We start from the raw sequence: 9,250 nt of genomic DNA, 5'->3' as shown, positions 1-9,250 counted from the left end.
TACTTATAAATTCGGACTCTGATAATAAACTGTCCTTCTGAAATGCAGGAGAATTTCAACAAAATATGTTCCGTTAACCAGCAATGGAGATTCCCTGTCAGGCACCTTCAATCAGTTTTATTCGCTGTCTCAGGGTCAATGGTAATCCAGTTGTTAGGGTCGTTTCCTTTTCAGTATCTAAACACAATATATAGAAAATATTATATAAGTCAATGTGACAAAAGGAGCTTTTATTACATTTTCTAAGGTCTTAGATTTGTTTAATCACTGACTTGACGTTCTCTGCTGGTTTCTTAGTGTCTTTATCCATTGCAGGATAACTGGAGATGACTTGACCAACGGTGAAGGACTCGCTTCCTTCTGTGACTGGAATAGCTTTGACTGCTGGTTCAAAATGTGGTCCTTCTGCCTGGTTCTTCACATTGATTTTGATTGGATAGGTTTTGAATTTTCCACCGGATCCACCGGTTCCAGAGGAGCTGCTGGAGCCACTGGAGCTGCTGGCACCGCTGGCGCCAGAGGCACCACTGGCTCCAGTGGCGCCGCCGGAGCTGCTGGAGCCGCTGGCACCGCTGGCACCAGAGGCACCACTGGCACCACTGGGACCTCCTCCAAAACCAATACTAGCTCCACCATTGGGAATAGATCCGTTAAACATGGGGGCCTTGTTGCGCACCGCTAGCCCTAGGTTCAGGGTTTTTACATCCTCGAAATCCACAGCCTGGAAAATAACAGAAAGAAACAAAAACTTGTGGAGTATTTACACTGTGGCATGTAGAAATAAACGCATTTGGCCTTGTAGTATCGATTCTGGCATCTGTACACCCTGGAGGCCAAGACCTGCTCTCCACAAAATAATTTTGAAAGGCTAGTTACACAATGCTAACATGGGGAGAAACGGCGCAGATGCAGATTATCACTTTTTTGTTATAAGTTTAATGAAATCTTATGTCTATTTGCAGTTTTATAGGATGTTCTTGATTCTGGGAATAGACATTTTCCAATCCATCAAAAATGAAAAGACTTGAACAAGAAGAGTAAAGAAACTTTACACTTTCTCTTCTTTAAAAACAAGTTTTCCTCCTCCTTAAGTGTTTTGCCCTCTTCTGTTGATAAAGGAAGAGTAAGCAAGGCAATAAACCTTGATAAAGCCCTATAATAATTTCAATGCATCTGATGTCAGAAATTTCTAGTTTATTGCTTTTGTTTTTAAAGTTGATTTTAGATTTAAAGGGGGAAAGATAATGTTTGAAGCCAAGTTGTCTTAAAATTTGTGAAGTAGCTACTAGCGCTGGTTTCAAGTTTCACAATATTTCTCAGTATGAAAAAGTAATTGTTTAAAAACTGCAGATTTTTGTAGTAGAATCAGAATCAGGTGTATTGCCATTGTTAGTGAAGTAGTTCACAAACTAGGAATTTTTTATGGTACAATCGTGCAACATGAAACATAAAATATGGAATAGGTAAATAAAATGATAAAATTATAAAAATCTCTAAAAAAAAAGTAAAGTAAAAAAGTAAAATATACAAGGTAGTGCAAATAGAGCAGTGTGCAATAGAGCAGTGTAAATGGCATGGGCAGGTTATGGAGTCTGACATATAGTGTTCATGAGTCTTATGGCAGAGGGGAAGAAGCTGTTTTTATGGCGGGAGGTTCTGGATCGTATGGACCGTATCCTCCTCCCTGAGGGGAGAGGTTCAAACAGAATGTGTCCAGGGTGAGAAGGGTCGGCTGTGATGCGACCTGCGCGCCCCCTGGTCCTGGAGACATACAGGACCTGGAGAGATGGCAGCTTACAGCCGATAACCTTCTCAGCAGAGCGCACAATGCGCTGCAGTTGGTATCTGTCCCTGGTGGTGGCGCCAGTGTACCACATGGTGATGGAGGAGGTGAGGATGGACTCAATGATGGAGGTGTAAAACTGCACCAACATCCGGGTTGGCAGCTTGAGTTTCCTCAGCTGCCGCAGAAAGAACATCCTCTGCTGGGCCTTCTTGATGAGGGAGCTTATGGTCGACTCCCACTTGAGGTCCTGGGTGATGGTGGTGCCCAGGAAGCGGAAGGACTCCACGTTGGAGATGAGGGTAGGGCTGTCTGTCAGGGCAAGGGGGGATGGTGGGGCTGTGGCCTTTCTGAAGTCCACGATCATCTACGCTGTCTTTTGGGCGTTCAGATCCAGGTTGTTGCTGCTGCACCATGACACCAGCCGGTCCACCTCCCTCCTGTAGGCAGACTCATCACCGTCCGAGATGAGCCCCTCGAGGGTGGTGTCGTCCGCAAACTTGATCAGTTTAACGGACTGATGGCTGGAGGTGCAGCAGTTGGTGTACAGGGAGAAAAGCCAGGGGGAAAGGACACAGCCCTGGGGGGATCCGGTGTTGATGGTCCGTGTGCCCGAGACAGTTGTTCCCAGCCGCACATGCTGTCTCCGGTCCGTCAAGAAGTCAGTGATCCACCTGCAGAGGGAGCTGAGCACGTTGAGCTGGTACAGCTTGTCCTGGAGCAGACCTGGGAGGATGGAGTTGAAGGCAGAGCTGATCCGAACAGGATCCTGGCGTAGGTTCCTGGGGAGTCCAGATGCTGCAGGATGAAGTGGAGGGCCAGGTTGACTGCATCGTCTACGGACCTGTTGGCTTTGTAGGCGAACTGCAGCAGGTCCAGGAGGGGGGTGGTGATGGTTTTTAGGTGTTGCAGAACCAATTGCTCAAAGGACTTCATGACCACAGACGTCAGCGCCACCGGCCTGTAGTCATTTAGTCCTGTGATCCTTGGTTTCTTCGGGACAGGAACAATGGTGGAGGATTTGAAGCAGCCCGGCACATGGCATGACTCCAAGGAGATGTTAAAAATGTCCGTGAAGACAGGAGACAGTTCGCTGGCACAGTGTTTCAGGGTGGAGGGAGAAACACAGTCAGGGCCAGCAGCTTTACGGGTGATCAGCTTCAGAAACTGTCTGTGCTCGTCCTGCTCCAGGATGCAGAGGGCAGGAGGGACAAGGGGTGGCTTGAGGGGGCCTTTGATGGAGTGGCCTCAATTGTGTTGGGGGAGGAGGGGTGGCTGGAGAATCCAGAGAGGTGCTAACGGCTCTGGGACAGTCGAAACGGCAGTAGTGTGTATTCAGTCTTTCCCACAGTGCCCGGTCATTCAGAGCTCGGGGGGCTTTGGGCTTGTAGTTGGTAATAGCCCTGAGGCCCCTCCACACTGTGGCAGAGTCGTTGGCAGAGAATTGCTGCTGGAAGCGATTTGCATACACAGATTTAGCCTTCCTCATCTGCCTGCTAAACCTGTATTTTACCTCTTTGTAGCTGTCTCTGTCCCCGCTCTTGCGTGCTGCCTCCTTCTCTCGTCGAATCTGGCCGAGCTTAGGTGTGAACCAGGGCTTGTCATTTGCATAACACACCCTGGTGCACATTGGTAGGATGCCATCAATAAGAGAAAGTGGCTGGACCTCTTGTACCCCTTTTTAAACCCAGGAAAATCCAGCTGTTAGGAACAGTGGGAATTGCTCACTGACTGGTTTCGACCGGGTCAAACGACTCGGAAAACAACTTGGGCTAAAATCGCCTTCAAACGGGTCCGCTCCATTGGGGATACAGTGGGAACACCAGACCCAGGTCCATCCGCTAATTTATGTGATACCACTGAGTGCAACGAGCCTATGTCAAAACATCCCATCATTTGCGTCCAACATGGCAGGGCGAAACAACTCTGCTAGCATTCGATAAACATGAATCAGCAGTGGTAAGAGAGATTAGGAGGGACAAAAGAGCCAAATAATACAGCACACTTAAAATACCCTAGCTTCCTTAAGCAGGGCATACACTGTACGAGTTTTTGCCCTTTTTGGGCCAATTCTCCAGTCCTGCGAGAATTTCTGGGATCGGGCAGGGTTTCGGCCTCATCGTTCATCCTGTAATTAGCGTCTCACGGCCACCTCCCGATCAGGAATCTTAGGCCGGCCCTCGTGAGGAGTTCATGGGCAAATCCTGCTATGGAAGCAGAGCTATGAGTGTCTAAGAGCTGATTTACCAGAACTTTGCGTATTGCGCATGTGCAAACAAGGAAATTCTTAATCTTTCAGATTGCCGAGTCCAACCAACGCCATCTCTCTGCGCTGAGTTGTACATCTATTTTTTGGACGTAAAGTGTGTGCAGGTAGATCACATCACAGCATGGGGTTGTATAGTTTAAGAACAGTTGGAGGAGTGTTGACCTAGTGTTTAGAGCAGTGGGCTGTGCTCTGAGAAGGTTGTAAGAATGTTGTAAGTAGTTCGATCCCCAACGACTGCCACTCTGGGTCCCTGAGCAAGACCATTAACCCCACACTGCTCTCCTGGTGCCGCACAATGGCAGCCCACTGCTCCCCAAGGGGAGGGGTTAGATGCAGAGAGTGAATTTCTCTATTGTGAAATCAACCAAGTTCAATTTCTATTTCTAACAGATTTTGTGAGCCGTGAACTTTTAAACCCTGTGGTTTCGTTGTACAGTTTGAGCTGTAGCCGAGTAGAACGATTCAAAATATTGTACAGTGTATGCCCGGCCTTACACGTTGCTCTCCATTGTTTACTTTCCTGATTTCTGTCACACTAATGACATCATCAATGCTAAACCATCGTGATGGTGTCTCAAGATGCTAGGGCATCTAGGGACCTAACCCTCACTGTTTGCCGAATTGAAGGTGCAGTTTAGCTATGGTATCTTAAAATGAACGACTACCTTTGGAATCAGGCATTATTGAAACTAATTCTACTGTATTAGACAGCTTGGTGATTGTTAAAGTCGCAAGTTGTTGCCATGCTATTTTCCTCCCTCGTTCATACTTGTTTCTGCTGCTTTTTGCATACTTGTGCAATTTATAAAGTCCATGTTAATCGCTTATTTGGGAATATAAAAGACAAAAATGCAAGAGACAGATCTTTAAAATGCAGTAGCTTATTTCATTGTAAAATGTACCAGGCCTTTAAATAAGATTAAAAATGCCTCGTCTTTCTTCTGCAACAAGTCAGTTAGACAGAAAACTTTGAACTAATCTGACTGGATGATAATTGATTATTCTCTGGTAGGTGCCTTGAGATTACAAGTTGTGTAATCAGCTGAACTGAAATATCAGAAGAGGAGGAATCCTTTGGGGCCCAACCACACACCCTAAGATGTAGAGAAAAAGAATAGCAGGATACCTTATCAAGCATTAAGATGTCTTCGCCGGTTATGGGATCTTTTTTTATGCTGAAATATCCGGCCTCGTTCCCTTTGACGATTTAATAAACAACAACCCAGTTGTCTGTGTTCTCTTCGTCCAGGTCTTCTGCTTTGACCCTCATCACCTCAACATTCTGTGTGTTCTCCAAAATGGTTCCCTCATGCTGCGAAGAAGGCACAGAGGGTAAAAGGATGCATTACGGTAATATTCATTCAAACAGGACATTTGTTCATCAAAATTCTTTGACTTGAAGATGTTGCCAAGTTCTACAGCCAATAAAAGCAGTGACATCAACACACAAACGCTGCATGAAGCAACTTACTTCTGATTTTTCTAGAGTTGGAGGATTGTCATTGACATCTTGGATTTTGATAGTGACGGTGCCTGTTGTAATGTGTCCACCTGGCTCACCGTATAGATCTGCAGCAGTCACTGTTAGAATGTATGTATCTTCTTCCTGAAAGGAAAATAGCAGTTAGAGCTAGCCTAACGGAGGCAAGGCCAGTTCCTTTTCTACAGCCCCATTCATGCACATGGAATTCCAGATTTATTTCCACATCAGTCAAAGAAAACTGGAATGTACAATGCTCATTTATCTATAGACTTACTATCATTGGCATTGTTTCAGAGCTAAATGTTGTCTCACCGCTGTTAGTTCTGCTCTGGGGAACATTGAGTCAGCAGGTTTCAGTAAAACACAATCATCCTGACCCATTATTAATGGTTTGCTTTTAGACTTTCAGGTGATGGTAAAGCTATAAATAACGACCCGGCTTCATCATCGGTTCTTGTTCTCTACTTTCGAGACCTTCCTTTATCTACTCCACTGCCTCATCTTCTTTGACATCTATACAAACCTATCAGTCCCAAACACTTGCTAAGCCTTGCCTTAAATGGCCAAGCTCCATCTTATATCAGAGATCTGATTGTTCCTTATGTTCCTAACAGAGCACTTCGCTCTCAATCTGCAGGTTTACTAGTGGTTCCTAGAATTTCTAAAAGTAGAATGGGAGGCAGATCTTTTAGTTATCAGGCTCCTCTCCTGTGGAACCAACTACCAGTTTTAGTCCGTGAGGCAGACACCCTGTCTACTTTTAAGGCTAGGCTTAAAACTTTCCTTTTTGATAAAGCTTATAGTTAGGGTGGCTCAGGTTATCCTAAGCTATCTCTATAGTTATGCTGCTATAGGCTTAGACTTTTGGAGGACATAGGGACCCCCATTTCATCATTCTGCTTCATTCTCTCTCTGTTCTCCTATTCTGCAGAATCTGTTAGTTCAATCTCTAACGTTCTGCTCTCTCTGCTTTTTCTCATAGTAGCTTCATCTGGTCTGTTCCTGTTTGGCTGTGACGTCATCCTGGAAAGAAACATCTGCTGTGCTGCTTCTATCAACACCCTTGTTTATAGATGTTGGAGATCGGCCTGTTTTCCAGTGTGGTCCTGTTTCTCTGACCGTGACTGAGTGGATGTGCTCTCTTCGTCCTCTGGCATGGGAGCTGCCTTGGAGCTCGTCTGCCTGGCTGTGTGTTTCCTGGACGGGGCCGCCTTTTACAGCTGCTTTTTGTATCTCTGCTTCTGTCTCCTTGAACCCCAGTCGGCCTCGGCAGATGGCCGCTCACACTGAGCCTGGTTCTGCTGGAGGTTTCTTCCTGTTAAAAGGGAGTTTTTCCTCTCCACTGTCGCTACAAGCATACTTAGTGTGGGGGATTGTATTTGAGTCAATGAGTCAATGCAATCAACTGGTTTTCCTTAGATAGAAAACTTTGTATCAATTTGACTGTATGATCTGGTTGAACTGTAAAGTGCCTTGAGATGACATGTGTTGTGAATTTGGCGCTATATAAATAAACTGAATTGAATTGAATTAAGTATTTGGTTTTAGTTTGTTGTTTTTTTAATAAATTATATTTTCCATAAAAACTTCTCATTAAGCTGGACGCAACCTGTACGAGTTTTTCCTCTTATGGGCACATTTTACAGACCTGTGAGAATTTTTGAATCAGCCTCATGGTATGTCTTGCGTTTTGTAGCATATAGGAACAGTGATGGGAGTAACGGCGTTCAAAGTAACAGCGTTACTAACGCCGTTACCTTGTTTTAGTAACGAGTAATCTAACTAATTACTTTGACTGTAACTATAACACCGTTACCATTGCAGACACCCCATTACTGTGCGTTACTCAGGTCGCACAATGAAAATTTTTTCATGATAGGACTCGTGCGCGCCTTGTCATGAGAGAGGGGAGGATGAGATTGGCTGATGTATAGTGAGATTCCGTCTGTCAGTTGGGTAAGTGGGTACTACTGGTGAGTGTTAACGTACAGCACACACAGAGAGATGGAGAGTGAGGATGCGTTTTCCAGATGGAAATTTCCCCATCACATATGGTTTCCCCTGCGTCTCCGCACAGCGCAGGCGGCACGATTCACCGCGCAAGGACAGAAAACGTGCATGCTCGCTAAAGGCGCGCAACAGTCCTCCTGTGCTCGTGCCACAGGGGAACTATGGATAGCGTGAAGGATCAAATGAAAGCCTAGATGGAGAAAGGGAGAAATCTGGATGGATGGATGGATGGATGGATGGATGGATGGATGGATGGATGATGGATGGATGGATGGATGGATGATGGATACTCTGCCTTTTCAACCTACTGTTTTTTTTTATTTTAAACATTATTTAATGGCCTTTGTGGCAGGGATGGAGATCCATATTTTATGTCACACACAGAGCATACATCTAGATAGATAGATGGATAGATAGATGTTGCAGTATCTATAACAACCCAAACACACAGGATTTCAGAATTAGACATCCCCAGTTATTAATTTCATATACTCACCAGATCTGAACGCCCTGTTAAAAAACACATCGCGTTCCCCCCTGATGTCATTTACATTGAGTTGCAATAAATGCTAAACTCTCTACAGGTTCTTGTCTTTGTCGTCCACTCTGTCATGTATTTATCCGGGTTTAGTTCAATAACAAGGAGATGGGTAGTATGGTGGTTGCGGTCCGCTTTACTGAATAGAACTGGCAGGATACAGGAAAAACAATCCCCTACGTAACACGGGGGTACGGTGGCCGCCGAGGCACAAACATAGCAACAGTGAAACCCGATTTAATATCTAACATTTCCTTCCCCCATATTCAGTAAGACTAACCCCCGAATAAGATAACGTTACCCCAACAGGGGATATAACCTAACTTCAAAATTTCCAATCCACAAGAAAAAAGGACATGAAAGTCCATCAACTACAAGTTCAGGCGGTCAGGAGGCCGCCGCTCCCGCGTGGGATACCGGTGAGGATGGTGGGTCACCGGAGACGATGGTGGCGCTGAATCTGTTGCCAATGGGGGCTGGAGAACCTGGTCTGTGACGTTGTCCTCTTGAAGTGTGGTTGACAGGGTGTCAGGGGTGGCCTGGTCCTCCACAGCGTCTGCCCCGTCGGAGATATCTTGCGGGGGGGAACCCATTGGTTCCGGGGCAGGGCCCTTGCTGGCCAGCAGTTGGTCCGTATGACGACGCCACACTAAGTCATCGTTGGTGCGTACTTGGTATGACAGTGGCCCGGTAATGGCCACTACCTTCGCTGGCACCCACCTGGGACCCCTTAGGTAGTTGCGAGCTAGGACCGGGTCACCAATGTGAAAAGACCGTGGTGTGCCTGCCCTACGTTGGCTCTGCTCTTGCTGACTGCTCAGGACAGTTTGGCTCCTTGACTGTGGCCGTATGCAATCCAATTGGGTGCGCAGTGCTCTTTTCAGGAGGAGTTCAGCGGGCGACGCCTTAGTGGTGCTGTGTGGCGTGTTTCAGTAAGTCAGCAGGAAACTGTACAGTCGCTGATGAAGGGAACCTTGGAACACTGAAGCCTTTACACTGTGCTTCAAGGTTTGTATGAATCTCTCCTCCAGTCCATTGGTGGACGGGTGGTAGGGTGCTGACTTAATGTGTTGAATTCCATTCATCTTGAGGAAGGCCTCCATCTCTTCTGCGACAAATTGGGGTCCGTCTTCGCTCACCAGCTGTTCCGGTATTCCATACCGGCCG

At 46.2% G+C, this 9,250-nt stretch overlaps 1 protein-coding gene across 1 annotated transcript in view; it reads right to left on the bottom strand.

Moving 5' to 3' along the window:
* Positions 1 to 30: 30 nt before the first annotated feature.
* The window catches only part of LOC119771891 (desmoglein-2-like), a gene marked incomplete at its 3' end in the record, with an annotated part of 34,348 nt that continues 25,128 nt past the window's right edge, over positions 31 to 9,250 (bottom strand). The window contains 5 exon segments of the mRNA XM_038268122.1: positions 31 to 108; positions 111 to 177; positions 273 to 721; positions 5,179 to 5,364; positions 5,524 to 5,658. Of these exon segments, the coding sequence (XP_038124050.1) occupies positions 31 to 108; positions 111 to 177; positions 273 to 721; positions 5,179 to 5,364; positions 5,524 to 5,658 (915 nt within the window).

This window comes from Cyprinodon tularosa, unplaced genomic scaffold, assembly GCF_016077235.1.
Source record: "Cyprinodon tularosa strain WSP-4 unplaced genomic scaffold, ASM1607723v1 ctg693, whole genome shotgun sequence".
Lineage (NCBI taxonomy): Eukaryota > Metazoa > Chordata > Actinopteri > Cyprinodontiformes > Cyprinodontidae > Cyprinodon > Cyprinodon tularosa.
This window is presented reverse-complemented; position numbering and strand designations above follow the sequence as displayed.